This window comes from Triturus cristatus, chromosome 12 (assembly GCF_964204655.1).
Source record: "Triturus cristatus chromosome 12, aTriCri1.1, whole genome shotgun sequence".
In the NCBI taxonomy this organism is placed as follows: domain Eukaryota; kingdom Metazoa; phylum Chordata; class Amphibia; order Caudata; family Salamandridae; genus Triturus; species Triturus cristatus.
In genome coordinates this window covers 520,062,141-520,080,039 of record NC_140595.1, presented here as the reverse complement: position 1 = coordinate 520,080,039, position 17,899 = coordinate 520,062,141, and the positions used below count along the sequence as shown (strand labels likewise).

Sequence of the window (17,899 nt, the reverse complement as noted above, 5' to 3'; positions counted from 1 at the left end):
ATGTGGAGTGGGGTGTGTGTGAGAGAGCTGTATGTGAAGTGTGTGGAGTTTGTGTGTGTGCGATATGTGGAGTGGGGTGTGTGTGAGAGAGCTGTATGTGAAGTGTGTGGAGTTTGTGTGTGTGTGTGAGAGAGAGGAGGTGTGTGTGAGAGAGAGGAGGTGTGTGTGAGAGAGAGGAGGTGTGTGTGAGAGAGAGGAGGTGTGTGTGAGAGAGAGAGGAGGTGTGTGTGAGAGAGAGAGGAGGTGTGTGTGAGAGAGAGAGGAGGTGTGTGTGAGAGAGAGAGGAGGTGTGTGTGAGAGAGAGAGGAGGTGTGTGTGAGAGAGAGAGGAGGTGTGTGTGAGAGAGAGAGGAGGTGTGTGTGTGAGAGAAGGGGTGCGGGTGTGAGAGGAGGGGTGCGGGTGTGAGAGGAGGGGTGCGGGTGTGAGGAGGGGTGCGGGTGTGAGGAGGGGTGCGGGTGTGAGGAGGGGTGCGGGTGTGAGGAGGGGTGCGGGTGTGAGGAGGGGTGCGGGTGTGAGGAGGGGTGCGGGTGTGAGGAGGGGTGCGGGTGTGAGGAGGGGTGCGGGTGTGAGGAGGGGTGCGGGTGTGAGGAGGGGTGCGGGTGTGAGGAGGGGTGCGGGTGTGAGGAGGGGTGCGGGTGTGAGGAGGGGTGCGGGTGTGAGGAGGGGTGCGGGTGTGAGGAGGGGTGCGGGTGTGAGGAGGGGTGCGGGTGTGAGGAGGGGTGCGGGTGTGAGGAGGGGTGCGGGTGTGAGGAGGGGTGCGGGTGTGAGGAGGGGTGCGGGTGTGAGGAGGGGTGCGGGTGTGAGGAGGGGTGCGGGTGTGAGGAGGGGTGCGGGTGTGAGGAGGGGTGCGGGTGTGAGGAGGGGTGCGGGTGTGAGGAGGGGTGCGGGTGTGAGGAGGGGTGCGGGTGTGAGGAGGGGTGCGGGTGTGAGGAGGGGTGCGGGTGTGAGGAGGGGTGCGGGTGTGAGGAGGGGTGCGGGTGTGAGGAGGGGTGCGGGTGTGAGGAGGGGTGCGGGTGTGAGGAGGGGTGCGGGTGTGAGGAGGGGTGCGGGTGTGAGGAGGGGTGCGGGTGTGAGGAGGGGTGCGGGTGTGAGGAGGGGTGCGGGTGTGAGGAGGGGTGCGGGTGTGAGGAGGGGTGCGGGTGTGAGGAGGGGTGCGGGTGTGAGGAGGGGTGCGGGTGTGAGGAGGGGTGCGGGTGTGAGGAGGGGTGCGGGTGTGAGGAGGGGTGCGGGTGTGAGAAGGGGTGCGGGTGTGAGAAGGGGTGCGGGTGTGAGAAGGGGTGCGGGTGTGAGGAGGGGTGCGGGTGTGAGGAGGGGTGCGGGTGTGAGGAGGGGTGCGGGTGTGAGGAGGGGTGCGGGTGTGAGGAGGGGTGCGGGTGTGAGGAGGGGTGCGGGTGTGAGGAGGGGTGCGGGTGTGAGGAGGGGTGCGGGTGTGAGGAGGGGTGCGGGTGTGAGGAGGGGTGCGGGTGTGAGGAGGGGTGCGGGTGTGAGGAGGGGTGCGGGTGTGAGGAGGGGTGCGGGTGTGAGGAGGGGTGCGGGTGTGAGGAGGGGTGCGGGTGTGAGGAGGGGTGCGGGTGTGAGGAGGGGTGCGGGTGTGAGGAGGGGTGCGGGTGTGAGGAGGGGTGCGGGTGTGAGGAGGGGTGTGGGTGTGAGGAGGGGTGTGAGTGGAGGCCACGAAAGAGAGAGTCCAAGCGAGGGGGAAAGATACAGCGGCAAGCAAGAGTAGAGAAAGGGTGAAGGGAGGAGACCCGGACACGAACGGGCAGGGACAGAAGGGAGACATTGACAGCTGCTGAAAGGGAGAGTAGATAGAAGATTGGGAGGCAAAAGATACAAGAAAGAGGCAGATAACGAGAACAGGGAGAAGGAAGAGAGGGCGAAGACAAGCATTGAAAATGTTGTTGATTAAGTCAGGTGCTGCTGCAGCCCTGAAGATTATCATGAGTCCACTAGAGGGCAGCCCATCATAAGTTAAGCGTGAACTCTGGGCCGGAATTTAAACAAAATGGAGTGGGCCTGTCCACATTGGCGTGCGCACAGCTCTGTCCATCGGTACGTGCGCATATTCAGCTTTGCCTGAATCGATTACAAAAGGCTCCCGCATGGCAAAAGCAGCGATGCGCTTTGCAAACTTTATTGGATTTGGAACCAACATAAGCTTCTCTTTCTTTAAAAACTCCATATAATTTGATTTGCAACATCAATCAATACAATTGTTACTGATGAGCCATATACAACCGCAAACCACATGGGAGACATCTTTATTAAAATGCATGCAAGTCCCTGTACACTGGGTTTCCAGCACATTACATATGTCAGTAGTTGCAAAACAGATCTAATGATAGCATAATTGCAGAGATGTACCAGAAGGTGACAATTCTACACATTTGATTATTTTCCTCAGACATATATACCTTTCTATGTAGTTATGCATCTATACATTTCTTTACTCCTACTGTAGGGGGAAACTTTGACTCTCTCCAATGCAATGCTGTACGTCATGCTATACCTCTCTCAATCTCGCAATATATCCTCCAACTCCACTCTGTGACTCCTCCCAAACCTCATTGTACTTCTGTGCTTTCCCAAATAACCCTTTCTAGACTCTTCCCTCATTGGCACACACCAAACCGTATTTTACTACTATGACCTCCCAAATAACAATAACACTTTCTAGACTCTTCCTTCATGTGTCCCTCGTTTGACCAATCCTAAACCTCATTTTGCTATTATGATCTCCCTAATCCATGTCTATACTCTTCCCTCCTCTATCCTATTCAATCAAATAACTGACTAACATGTCCACTGCTCAAATTAAGTTTTATTTCCCTATACTAATCCACAGCTAATCCTTTGTGGGTTCCGGAGTAGCGTGCTACTTGCTGAAAGGTGCTTCAACACTTCGTCAGCAGTAGTAAGCACTATAAACGCAACTACAATTACAATTTCTTTTTCACCTCATGGTATTGGCTATTTGGTGTATTGTTCCCTCTTTCAGGGTATACTTCTATGGAATGCATTGGGACTATTTTACAACTGGAATGTACACTCAATCATCACAAAGAACGTCACATTCCAATCTTTATGTCCTAAATGCATTTATAGATAAAACAATCCTTTTGCTACATTTTTTGCAGCAGAGGCAAAACCAATAGTGGAGTAATTACTGTGATAAACGGCATTTGTGCATGTAACACATGTAAACAGCATTTGTGAATGCCTGTGTCTACATGGGTTGCCAAATTAAAGCCAAACCCTTTTGTTTTGCCAATACTTGTTTAGGCGCTAGGAGTTGTAATTTGAGGACTGTATATCCACAACACTCCAGGGCGTCTTGAGGATCAGCCATCCTGCACTGCCGCTCCCTACCAAAGGGTAATTAAAAGTGCAAAAGGCCTGCAGACACGTGTGGATGGTGAGCACTGTGTGAAAGTCTGCCTGCAGCTAAGCTCTGAGCTTCACTTTTGTCTGAGACACTACACAAACCTCTTTCTTCTGCCAATAGGAGTAATTTAGTTTTATTGAGATATTCAGCCTCTCTTGAACTCGTCTCTTTGGTAAGTCAGGAAAGTGGGTGATATCAAAATAAAACAGATTGCCCTCTGTTCCCTTTACTTAGTAATTTTTTTCTAGAAAAACGTCATGTCATATAGATTTACCATGCAATAAATGTATTTAACCCAGTATATTCATTTAGCACTTCATGAAATTAAACACAAAGCATTGCCCTGTGGTGATAAGCAGAAGCAAGTGGGAGGAGCCCATCCAGTGGCTGAACAGCACAAGTGTAACTAGGAGAGCTGGCTGCAGTCCCAACTTCGCTACTTGACCTAACTGTGTTGCTGTATTAAACTATTGTATTTGTCTGTGCCTACTTTTTACTGATCATCCCATTCGAGTGCATCTTGAAATAATTCAGGGTGTGTGATCTGAAGAAATTTTTTTTTGTTGTAATGTTGCGCCATTTATATCTGCAGATATAAAGAGGAGCACATGGCAACTGACTTGCCTCTTGGGTCACTAATGGCGTCATCATCATTGAAGGAGGAGGGCCGTTCGTGAATGTTTATAAGTTCACATTTAGAAACTATCACTTCTTATAAATGCCACTCAACGCAGGGACATCATCTAATGTACTAAAGTGAAACACTTCTAAATGTTAAATCAATACACTTGTATGTTTATATCACGTTTGCCGTACGATTCACATGCCAAAATATTTTGATGACCTGACGCATGCTCAGATTCTTGGAGACAAGCCTGACTATGGACTCTGCTAAGGCTCAGCTCTCCCTACTCATTGGATAGCTTGCCCACCTTGTGCCCCGCTGCGAAACCAGAAAACCTTCCAAATGCCCCTCCCTCCCCCTGGCCTTACCCATTCTCCCTACATAAGGCCACCCCGCCTCCAAAACCTGCTGTGGCGCTGTCTAAGCACAGACAATGGGAGCAATAACGGGCAGTAAATACTGGGACAAAGAGAGGAATCCGAGGAATTTGATTGTTGATAAGTAAACAGGCCGTTTTTGGTTGAGGCAGAGGGGTTTAAATAGTGATGCCATGCACCAAATGTGCATGGGATTGACCTGATGACGCCCACAGCCGCTCTGGGATGCTCAGTGCTTCTTCCAGGTGCACTTGAGTAGCTTTGCAATGCTTTACTTGGGAATTCGTATTTCAATCATGCCTGGTCTTCTCCACAATGGCTTTGAAGAGCACGCCAAAGATGTACATTCTGACCTTGAGATGCTATGATCATCTCCTACAATGCCCGCAATAAATATTGATAAATCCTTCAGTGAGAACTTGGGACATCAAGCCAGGAGCAGGCCCATCAGCAACAATCGGAGACTGAATGAATCCCCCATCATGCAAGGTTTCTCAGAACTGCCATTGGAATGAGTCCCTGTCAATTAGTAAGGCTAATTCAAAAGAGCTATGACCCCGCCTCTTTGCTGGGTGCCCCTGCAGAGCCTTCTGCTGACCTTGTTGTCCATGGGCTTCAGTCACTGGTGCATTGTCTTATGCTTACCAGTGAATGGTATAAATCGCAGAGGAGTAAACTTCATAGGGCGTCCAACTGAATTACACCTGCAAAAGCACATACCAGTAGAGGGCAGCACATCATAAGTTAAGCGTAAACTCTGGACCGGAATTTAAACAGAATGGAGTCGTCTTGTCCACATCGGCATACGCGTACACATCTCTGTCCATCGGCACGCGTGCATATTCAGCTTTGGATGAATCAATTACAAAAAGCTCTCGCATGGCGAAAGCAACGATGCACTGCTAACGCCAGGCGAGACCTAAAAATTAGACAACGAAGTCACTGCTGACGTCGTATGAAGGCTTTGTGGAGTTTCCTCAAGTGGCAGCGTCGAGTAAAGGGGGTGATTGCCAGACTGGCAACCAACAAACCTTGGCAGTGGTAAGCACAGCAGAAAAATATTTTAGACATCCGGAGGTCCTGGGAAACAAGGTACCCCCCTGAAACTTCATAGAGGTCAGGTATACATTTCCCACAATGCACACCCAAAAGTATATGGCGAAATATACTTTTGGGCGATCCCTCGGATGGCCCGATGGCCAGCGATTCTTTGGTTCCGGTACGTTGTTTTAACCTGGGGGTGGCACTAGTCCAGGGGAGTCTGGTGATGCCTATGGCTCTCAAAGGGGTCCCTCTTTCTGGGTAAACCGCACTTTGGTCCTGGACGAGCTGTGTTTCTGCAGTTTCAGGAAGGTTGTCACAGGTGCAGAGTATCATACCTTTGGTTTACGCAACATGTATAACTCATGTGGCTACTTGGAGGCAGGGGGAGGAATGTTTCCTCCTTTAGGAGGCAGTCTTGTTGCATATCACAGGCGCGGCAGCCTTTGAAGCTCACAGCTGGAAGAGTTCACAACTCCTGCCAGGGGGTCAGATTCTGGTCTTGGTGGAACCAAGTGTGGGCTGGCAGCCTGAGCACATGAAAAGTTGGGCCAACCAGGTGGACAACCTCTGGGGTAGCCACCTGGGTGCATGCCACATCTTACGCGACACAAGATTCGTATCGGGGGTGATGAGGGAAGTTGTTTGATACCAAACACGAAATATTTAGGCAGTACCATAATGGAGACGCCAATCTCCTATGAACCATCTATCACTTTCAGTGTCCTTTAATGGTGAAAGCCACTGTAGGGACATATACGCCAGCATTTACATGTCCACACCTTTAATACAATGCACCTTGCCTCCTGTGCTCAGGAGACCTTCCTTAGGGGTGACTGATATATATTAAAAATAGCGCATTGACTGTGCAGAACATTGTTAGGATAAAGACAAGTTCGAGCAGTTTACACTGTTCCTGCACTTTACAATGGCAGGCCTGCTGTCAGTAGTTTACCTGGGTCACTCAGGGCAGCACAAACAGTGCTTTAGACCCTAGCGATCCTTTTAACACCCACACCCTGGGCGCCACTGGTACCATATACTAGGAACTTATAAGGGGGTTAAAGTCCATTGTCAATTGGGGTACCAATTCAAACATCTGTTTAAAGGGAGAGAGCACTGGCTTGGGGGCCTGGGCAGCAGGCTCCAGTGCCTTTTCAGAGTCATAACCATCAGCATTGGGGCAAAAAGTGGGAGGGTGACCATACAAAAAGGGCACTTTTCTACACCGTGGATCACCAGGTGCTACAAAAGTGCTTCTTACTGTGGTATCTCAGGAGTGGGATAAAAATGGCTTTGCAGCTTTCTACGGGACAGAAGTTTTCAGGTGGAACTTGGTACAGATCTGTTGAGCTTGAAACACTTAACTTGTGGTGTACCTCAAGGGTCAGTGTTATCACAATAATATTCTACCTCTACATGCCACCTTTGGTCCAGCTGATTCCATCTAGCAAGACTCCGGGGACTCCGGTACGGAGATGAAACAACCCAGATCCTTTTTGTGGTGGACAGTGAGTCAAAAGAAAACCACTACTCTACAGAACTGCTTGGCCAAGGACCATAAATGGAGGGAACAAAATCAGCAAAAGGTGAATGGAGGAAAAACTGAGATTCTTGCTCTCTTTCACCATTCTACTGTTTAGAACCAGGCTTTCTTCTTTGGGCCAAAAACAAATTCCTGTTGAGTGTGTAAAAAATCTAGTGAAGAAAATGGATATTCCATTAACACAGACTGAACAGATAGACTTGGTTCCTAAAACATGTATTTTTTACAACTGAGAGTTTTGAAGAAAACCGTTTGTAGATCTTCAGTTAAGGAAAGGGTTCAAATTGCCAACACATTTATTTCTCCTAGATTGGACTACCGTAACTCAGGGTAACTAGGACTTCCCAGAATTGTTAAATAAGAACAGATGGTTCAAACGGCAGCAGGCAGATTAATTACACCAAGTAAAATTCTATTCTATCTAAAGAGCACAAGCTAATTTCCACTGGATGCCATTTCAGTTTCCACTGGCTACCATTTCAGCAAAGGATCAATTTCAAAGCATTAAGGCTAGTTAATAAAGCCCTGTACTGATGAAAACATAGTGGTGTGTCTCAGTTTACTGTCCGAAATGCAATCTGAGATCGAAACAGACATTAATGGTAAATAACACTAGATTTGGTAGAACAACGCAGGAAAGCAGATCTTTCACAGTAGTTGCTGGGAAACTGTGGAACACCCTTTCATCCCGAATAAAACCAAAAGTTTATTACTAGAAATTTAGGAGGCTGACCAAGACTGACCAACACTTTGTTGAATAGGATTTTTCTTACTTGTGCATTTTCAACTGTTAGTGTGAGGTCTACATTTTTTTCATTGATGAGGTACATTTGGGTGTTTGCTAGTACTTTTAAAAACCATGAATAAAATACAATACATGCACAATAGAGCCAACTCAGAGCAGACAGAATTCATGAACTTAAGTCCATAGGTAGAAAACGTTGGTCAAGCATAGGGTAGAACTAAAGACCATCTGCTTGCATATGGTTAACAGTGATCTACTACATGCATCAGATAACTGCCATATTATTCTTAAGCAATATTAGCTCAACCTTTAATAACTAAGCTCAAGGATTGGAGCAAAGCTATTTCCAATGTGGAACGACAGAAAACAAGGTTTAAAAAAAACAGAATAATCTACAAGCAGAACATGTCAAACCAATCCAAACCGGTGTTGAGTGTGCCAAGATAAAGCATACTACAAAACCAGGAAAAAGATGGATATTATTACTTCATCACTTATGAACTGTCAAATCAGTTTTAGCTTTCAACGCAGTTATCGGTGAGATCTGTGCTAATGCAATTTAAATTCTGAAATGTCTACTTACTTCAGCACTTGGCCATAGCTCTTTAACTACATGTTCTATCCGGTTCACCACTTCCAGTCTCATCTTCTCTTCCTCAGGTCGTGGGGACATGTATTTGTAGAAATCAATAATTTCTTCATGGAGGCTAATGACAAAAACACAGCAGGTTATGAAACTAATATAATGTGAATCTTGATTTGCTAATCACAGTAAGGGTAATTTGGGACGTTCGTGCCAAATAATAATACACAATAGGATTTAAGAAAGAAGAAATAGTAAGAAAAACTCGTGCACGGAGGTTAATGGATAGCAAATTATTGTGTATTCTGACCACAGAAATTCAGGTAAGGTAAATAGTAATTTAAAAAAAAACACTGTTTTCAGAGGAGGTCCCAATTCAAATGTACCGATAGCTGTGTTATTTTGACAATTTTCCATGCGAAACGTAACAAAAAATAAATAAAACAAGCGCATACTTTAGCAATCACAGAGAGAATATCAGCATAGCATTTACATTAAATAAAGTAATGGAACACCCCTACGACAAACCTAGTTGATCCCTATTGGAATAAGAATCACCCTATCAACACTTTTAAGGCAAGATGTTTGGCACATGTTATAGGTCACAGTGTTTGGAAGCAGCCTGCATTGCACTTTTTTAGGTCTGCATGACCCAGCGCTTGCGCATCAGGGGTGTCCTTGAGTTGTAACACCGCCACCCCTGTATCGCAATCCCCTCATTCTCTCAGCTACGTGCATTAAAGCCCAGTGCCTGGTGTCACCATAAACCACTCTATACAGCATGGAGGTCCGGATATATTCCTGCCATTCAGGAAAGCCGGACTCATGGCTGCTTGCCCCAGCCCCGACGGCTTGTCCGAGGTGATAGGCTGGCAAGAAATCTCTCTACCACATGCCAGCCGAACTCAAACATTTTAAAAGCGCTTGGGGAAGACGTGCACCAGGAGAGGTGGTGTGTGCTTACTTCCCACTCCTACCTTATACCAATGTGACTCCTCAAATCTCTGTTACCAGCACTGATGACTGACTTTTATCCTTCTGAGGTCAAGCAGTGAAAACCATTGAATTAATCAATTGCGTCACTTATTGAAGGCTCAAGAGAACTCACAAGGCATACCCCCCCAGTTCCACCTCTTAACACACTTTGACCCTGGGGAGCTCGCTATCTCCCGGCATGGATTAAACAAGCATTTGCAATGCAATAGGTCACGTGTTTAACCGAGTTTAAAGTATTGGCATTGTAAATGGCAATGCCTTTTATGTAGGTTTTAAAAACAAACAAAAATAAAAGGCATTGTTATTTGCAATGTCAATAGCTCACTCACGTAAAAGCGAGACCTATTGCATTGCAAATGCTTGTTTTGTATTACATTGTAATTGCATTTATATAGCGTTTACTACCCCGATGAGGCGTCTTAGTGCTTTTACGGCGAGTAGCACGCGACTTCGGAACTCCAAGGATTTGTGTTTAATTAGTATATTGAAATATGAAAGTAATTTGAGTAGTTGATATGTTAGTCAGTTATTTGGATTCAGAAGGGTAGCGGAGGGATAGAAGAGGGAAAGTGTTACATTAGGCTCCGTATTCTAAATACAGCTTTTAAGTGTATTAAGTGTCGCACGTCATAGCTAATTTCTGAAATTCTGCGATGCTGCTATACATATTGGTCCTGCAGATTACATTAGCAGAGACAGGCTATATAAATCCCCAGTTAGGAAAGCAAAGCCTTATCAGCTGGGCCCGGATATTCTTAACACCTGCTTTACAAAGGATATTGTTTTCTTAACTCAGTTGTGCAGTCTTGTGGATCAGTAATCCTGCTGCAGTAATTTGTGAGTGAATTGCAGGTTACAGTTCTATGTTTTAGTGAGCGTTCATCCAAGCGCATTAGTAAAAGAACATGTCTACCACTGATGTGTTTAACACGTTTTATTAGTATAGTTCACCATCCACTGAAACATGCCTAGATCTTGTTTCCCAAATTGACGAGTCAGCAAATATGACAACATTAATTGTCAAGTTTCTACCCCATCAATATACATACTGGTTTGCATTTTTCTGTTTCCTCTTTATCGCCATCAATATAACTTCAAGTAACCCTCAAACTAAAATTCCGCTCTGCCACTATAACGACCACGGGAGAAAACAACCTGTATATTCTTAATGTCATTTAGAAGCATATTATACACACTTCCGGTATCATTCCATCTGTAGCTTAAATACTCTTCCAAACAGTACATTACCAATTCCAATATCTATACAATAGCTAGTACTCAGACTTTAGAGCAATTAACTGGTACATTAGTAAATCGGGAGAAATCTATGAAGGGCCTTCATCATCTATAGAATGCACCTTCCAGGATTCAAGTATTGCATCCAATCTCTGCGCAGTAATTTTCTTTCGTAATCCTGCTCATGTTCCTCTTTGTTAAGTATTTACTCCCCGCTTCTAACTAAGTCATAGATACATTGAAGCATTTTGTAACGGAGGTGAAATTGGCGTTCTTCCATTGTGACATTGAATTATTGGCAAGAGCAATAAAAGGTCTACAAATCTTCCAACTGCTCTATCAGCACTAGGGTAAGTAAAAATGTGGTACTAAGTATGCAGACCTCAAGTTACCTGCATCCCATGATTCAACAGAGCAGTAAGCCCATCCCCAGAGGTTAATGCACTACAAGCCCATTAAATCTGTAAAGAAACGCGGTTATGAAAATGTTTTTGAATCACCAAGGAAAATAAAACCACTTAAAATATCAGTCAAAAAAATAAAAATAAATAGGTAAGAGTTTAAAAATGTGAGAGGGTTTCAAATAGGTAAATATTTACAATAAGGATGATGGGTTAGATTTTAGATCAGTGGGTTAATTTAAGAATAAGGAATAGGTTTAGTATGGGGTTATCTAACTCAAGTCCCAGAATGCTAAGAGTCCATGCCAGATTATCGATAACCACACCACTAGGAATATCAGTTCCGTTTAAACAGTGGTTATGCAACGAACTGTAAATTCACAGTATATAAATAAGGTTTGGTTGGATATATTGAAAATCTGCATTGGCAAAATTTTGCCAAACAGTGTCGTCCACAATTCTGAACAATGACTATTAGTGACTTTGAAAATGAACTTGTTTGGAAATGGTTTTCTTTTAAGTTTGCCTTTCTAATTGCATGTTCACAACTGAATAAGTGATGTGTGGTATCTCAAGATAACAGTTTTCATAAAGAACTTGCTCCCGCAATCTTTGATTTTTACAGTGCTGTATTCAAAAGGTTAACGTCATTTCAATTTTTCGACATGGACGAATGAATACTAAGCTGGCCATGCCAGGACTACACATGGGGAATTCAAAAGGAAAATAATTCACAAAAGGTATTACTTCATTGAGTCAACGTACCGACTCAGGACCATGTCATTTTTAAAGGACTTTCATTAGCACAATAGAAGGTATAACATGACAGAAATGAGCGTGAATATGCAAGCCTGGAGTGAGACAAATTATTTAAACAGTATTTTGCTAAGTCGGGTAACTTATTGTGTCTAGTACAATAGCAAAGTTGTTGCCAGCACGAGAAACTTACGCTTAAACTATGCATCTTTAAAAGGCCTTCTCACAGCATACGTGATTATTTCAGAAATGAGAAGGGGTGGAACGCATGTGGGTCTAAAAGAAGACCATTCTAAGCGGTCGCAAGCGCAGATTTGGGCCATTTTAGACTGCTAAAAGTGGTTGTAGAATGTATCAACCCTATTTTGCGAGTCAGTAGCCTGTTACCGACTCTCAAAATAGGGTTTGGGAGTCGCTATTAGGAAAGGACGTGCCAAGGGTGTCCCTTCCTAACAGCGAGTCGCAGGGGGATGTACGATTGTTTTGCGACTGGAATGCAGTTTGCGACTTGTGAAAGGAAATTGTCGTACATGTGGCCCATGGACCTCTGTTTACCCTAAAAAAAAATAAAACAGTGAACTGGGGTTTTTTTTCCAACTAAAAAAACATACCTTTCCATTAAAACATAACCTGTCCTCTGGCAATATCTATTTTTTATTGGCTTCATGGCAGTAATGATCCCAGCACTACTCTATCCCTTCCATCACGTGTAAAAACTAAAGACAAATCGATGCTGGCATATGTTGGGAAAACAATGATTTACTAACACCATATTATATATTTAAAAAAATGAACGATTACATTAGGTACTTGGTAGGTGAGCATCTCAGTAAAGTATCAAAGCATATAGTTTGTGGAAAGCAAATACACACATCACACCGGATATTGTCTTTTAAAAATAAAAAAAATAAAAAAGTTTCTAGGGCAGGGGCACGCTTTAAAGTGAAACACAGCCTCTAACTTGAACATGTATTCAAAAGGCTCAAGAACAGCTTTCTCCCTTAACAATATTATAAGACGCAGTGTCAACAGGACTGGCAAATAACTTTAGTCACTGTTGAGCTAAGGCACTCAATATACTATCATGCATGATGTCACTCATTCATGCAGTCATGCCCAGCGGCGGTTCCTCTTCAGGCTGAAGAGTGTCACCTCACCTGCTGGTGCAGCGATAAACAGAAGAAAATGGTCATCACCATTTTATTATTCTGTGTGCCACCGGCCCGCGCTGCTGTAGGCGGGGCAGATTTCTTTGGATTACAGGAGGTCTCCCAGGGCTCAGTGAGCATGTCTGACAGGCCGGCTATAGACAGCCGGCCATCTCTGACACGCGCACTTCAGACCCACCAATTCTAGGGCTGAGAAACAGGCAGGAATTCCTGGCACAGGCCCCCAGCTTCAAAATGAGCTCTGGGTTAGCCTGCTCTAACCAATCCTGGAGCTACTCTCATACTGAAAAACAGCATGACAGCAGCTCAAGGATTGGTTGGATACGTGCTGCACTTGGACGAAAGTCCATCCCTTTTCGGCCTGCTCCTTCTCATCCTCCGGATCGGCGTGAGGAGAAGAGCACCAGGAGTGCCTGGCAGCCAACTGCATTTATGGAGAGCGTTTCACCATTTATTAATGTTGCCAGCCGCCACTGGTCATTCATCCACCAACTGTCTCATTCTTAATTTCACCCACGTACGACTATACTCTTGAATATCAAGTAAAGAATATTGTGGAAAATGATATCGTGGACAAAATATCGAGGGACAAAATATCAAAAGGTAAGTGCACTGAGGGAAGTATAGATTTACTATTCTTAATTCCACATATAAGTACCTTGGACAGCTTGAGTTTTACTTTTCTTCATTTATAATGTTCTACCAGCTCTCTAACTGAATGAGAAAGAGTGCAATATATGTGCCCTCACTGCAAAAACATTGATCCTTGCACACAAATCCAACTTCTAAATGAATGTTAAGACTAACAAATACGAATAACACAGAAAATCAAGAGATTGTGTTTCCTATGCCAATATTTTGTTCAGCACACCAGCTAAACTAAAAACAACCATTTGCAAAGCTAATAGGTGCTTCCAACGCAAGGTAATGACTTTGTGAATGTTTTAGAGGTGTGGTACAGCAGCATGGCTGAAAGTTAAAAGAAAAAAAGAGAAAAGAAAAAGTGCGGGTGGGAGGGCATGTGGAGAGGCAACATTGACAAGGGAGGGAATATCAGGAGGAAAAAAACAGGAAAGGGCCAGAGCTGGCCACGTCACAGCACATTTTCTTTTGTTATGGTTTGTGGTGGGGCCAACACAGACAACTGAGTGAGGGCGAATGGTATTGCACCATGGCGGACAGTGGAGGGCTGACAGGCAGGAGGTAGAAGCGACAGATGAGACGCACTTGGGTAGAGTGACTAACCATAAAGAAAAAAGTTGCGCCTAAAAACAATGAGCAGTGGAAGGACACAAGTAAATTATTCATGCTCCAGGGAAGGGACAAACAGAAGAAGAGAAAGAAAGTCTATGGAATCTGAACAATAAGAAGTAAGCAAATGAGTGACAATAAATCCAACCAATGTTAAGTATGAGCAACCTCTAGCCCCCTGTTCTAAAATAATGTCTCGCAAGAGACAGTGCATGCGCTATCTTAAGTCAGACCTAGAAATTACGTACTATTCGATCAATGAGCCAAATTAGATCAAAAACTTTGCAGACCAATACAAAGATTTGGGTTGAGTGCAATTAGTGCATCAATTTGATGAATAATTACAAATTATAAAAACAAGCACAAACATGAAAAAATATAATTAGGACATTGTTTCAATCTATTGCACTAATGTACAGTACAGCTTAACATGCAAAATCCCTTCAATCGGCAACGACATGGCAAAAACGTATGGAAAGCTGAAATACTACATCAGAGTAAAACACCCATTTTGGAACCATGTTAACACATTAATTTAGATGGATCACGAACCTGGAATTGGAAGATGTGATCAGATTCTTTGACAATGTGGACCCCTTTACCTTCCATGCCTACAGAAAGATGAAGGTATGCAATGGCAAGCCTGTCTTCTTGCCCTTGTCACAGCCAAGAACACGGCACATGATGCTGCAGGTTTCTCTAGCACACCCCTTTCTCAGTTTTCCTTGCACATAGGAATAATTGTTTCTACTTCAGCCGGCCAGTCCTCTACAGGGAGTTTCTCTACCTAGCTATTTACACAACAGAGCCCAGCCAGTACAACACATCAGCTGCTCTCAATTGTTTGCTTCTTAATGCTTGTTCTAGCAATAAGCATTGCAATGAAATTCGAGATTTCCTGTTTCAGTAATCCTCTGATCTGTGTTTTGTCATGAAGACTGTGTGACTCCTCTGGACCTTTATTAGCCTCACCCATTCCAGACACATACAAATCTCATATCTGGATTGAGAAGTTTAGGTGGGGTGGGTGGGGAGAGCTTTATTTTTTTTTACTTTATTGTATTACGATCGACTTAATACAAGACAAGTCTAGTTTCTAGATGCCTGGATGAGAGGAAAGAGAAAAGAAAATGTTGAAAATTAGAATAGTGAACATCATAAGTCAACATAATGGTGCAGAATAATAGAGATCTGAAACCAGAACCGACGGAACAGACTCCAGGTCGTCGAGTGATGTAGATTATTCATTAGGTGGAATTTCATTATGTCTTAAGATTTTGATAACTGGTGGTTCTTTGCAGGAAGAACAGATAGAGTTCAATATTTTGGAGCCCTCCATTGCTAGCTTTTCTTTTTCCATTTGGTTACGAGTAGTCATCATTGTATGAGTTTCTATTGGTCTTTTTGTGCTAAACAGATAGATATTGGAGTATGCAGTAGTGAGTTTCTTTCCAAATGGTGAATGAAGTGTCTGTGTTAGTTAGCAATGACGGAAAACTTTTAGCTCCAGATGGACTCTGTAGAACTGTAACGTAAATGTTAGAGCACAGTAAAGTGAAGGCATTTTAGAATGTTGACTTTGCGGTTACACAAAGAAGAATAAAGACGTTTAATACCAAGCTCCGTGTGTGGCGTAATCATTAGCAGGTACTTAGGCTGGGGAGGACGCTACAAATGACGAAAAGATAAGGGATAAGTAACCCAAAGATCTAAATTGCTCTTCCAGAGAGTTTGCCGTGGTCAAGCAACCTACTTGTGCATGCCACATCTATGTTTGTCGTATGTAGAGTCAAAGCGCAACTCCAGCCAGTGTAAAGCACTTGAAGATAATGAAAGTTTCACTGAGAAGTCTACACATTGTTGGCCAAGAACCTGTTGGGAAGGCTATAAAGAGAAGTACTGTGCTACTACGCAACTTAAAGCTATACATCATACAGAGTGATAACATGAAAAGGCAGCTACAACTAGGTTTTAAAGGAGCAGCAAATTACAAGGCAACGCTGTGATCAGAAGTGCTGCGAGGCAGAGGTTAACCAGGTGTTAAGACAGTACAAAAAAACGCCTAAAAGCAAAGCAATTCAAATACAAGAAATGGTCACCTGCTTACCATAACTGAGTAAAAAGAATCATCATACCACAGCGTTGGGTGGAGTAGCTCCTGAGAAAGTGCCCAGGGTAGTGCTTACGGAGCTATCCGTACACAAAGCAGCACACCACCAAAGGTGCTGGGTGGCAGTTCAAATCAACTCCGAAAGGTCTCTAGAAAGTGAAAGGCTCCAATGGAGACAGAGAGTTCAAGGTTCCAGAGACTGTCCAAGATGACCCAGAGGCAAGCACATCGCAAAGTCTCAGAGATTGTTTGCATAAACAAGATCACCATGCAGCGTCAGAAAGAACACTACTTTTCACATCAGTAAGCTCCACAAATGGTTACAATGCCACTGCCTCCCTGAAATCACCACCACCATTTGATACTGTCAAAAAGCAAAATATTGGCAACAGATGTACAGCTTGGATAGACATTTAATGATTTAATTGATGCGATAGAAGAAGCAGATGACAAGAGGATCATCATATAGCTTAAGAATAATACTGGTGAAGGTGTAAAATAAGAAAGAAAATGCTGCGAGGTAACAAAATTACATACTGTCAAATCAAACCAGCCTTGAATCTCAAATTCAATCCTATGCAAGATGTAGATTACGAAAGGTATATTTTCAGTCAAGAACGACAAAGTTGGTGACACCAACAAATTTGTTGAGAAACTGGACACACTCATCAAACGCTAAGTTAAATTAACAATGATGAGGATGCGATACGACAGAGTTATTGAAGGATGACTGTCAGATTAATTCAGACGACGAATGCTGAGAAAAACTTTGTCTGGAGTTCTCATAGCTGCCAGAGCGGAAGTGTGCTGATCAAAAAGCTGCTGACATGGAGGCCGGAATTACCCAGAGTGAGCCAGTGAAACATGAAAAGTAAGCAAACGTACAAGGCAGAAGAACACAGAGCGATGTCTCTACAGAAAAATGAATCGTGCTTCAGGTGTGGATTTACGTTTCCACACAAAGGTAAATGTCCCGCCATTGGACAGCTCCACAAACGCTGTGGGAAGGGGTACCATTTTGTAACAGTTCAAAGGGTAAAGAAAAAGCCCCTCACTGCGCGAAGAAATAATGGCCGCCCAAAAGCTCCAGAAGCGACGTTCCATGCACACCCACAAGTCCAAGCAACCACACCAGTAGAGGCAAGTCCACATAAAACAAAGTTGATAATCATCTAAATCACCGACAAACAGTTCTTCAGTATCAATGTCAAGTGACAGTGAAGAAGATGGTTGTGCAATGACTAGGTTTACCTCAGAAAAACGTGTGCGTGTTGGACTGGCCGCATGTGAAGAAAAATACAGGTCCAAGAAAAGCACACAAGAAAAAGCACCAGTCATTCAAATATTGTCCAAAGATACCACCAATAGTAAAGGGTTGCTCAATACCTTTTTATTATTGACATTGGTGCGTCAAACTTTATGCCCGAGGAGAAATACAGTGACTACTTCCAATGCCACGACTTACACCATTGAAAACCAAAGTATATACATGGTCTGCATCGACACCATTTAAAAGTTAATGTTCATTTGCAGCAATGATGAAACCCAAAATGACAAAAGTTCAAGCATCCATTCAAATACTTCAAGGTGTGCCATAAAGTGCCGTTTCATTAGGTTTCAACACAGCTGTCGATATGGGACTAATATCAGTGAAGAAGAACATGAACGCCCATCACGAAAT

The 17,899-nt window shown here is 44.0% G+C and overlaps 1 protein-coding gene across 1 annotated transcript in view; it reads right to left on the bottom strand.

Annotated features, from left to right (window-relative positions):
• The window catches only part of TENT4B (terminal nucleotidyltransferase 4B), a 298,913-nt gene that overhangs the window by 251,976 nt on the left and 29,038 nt on the right, over positions 1 to 17,899 (bottom strand). The window contains exon 2 of the mRNA XM_085639324.1: positions 8,300 to 8,423. Within this exon, the coding sequence (XP_085495450.1) occupies positions 8,300 to 8,423 (124 nt within the window). The remainder of the gene's footprint in view (positions 1 to 8,299; positions 8,424 to 17,899) is intronic.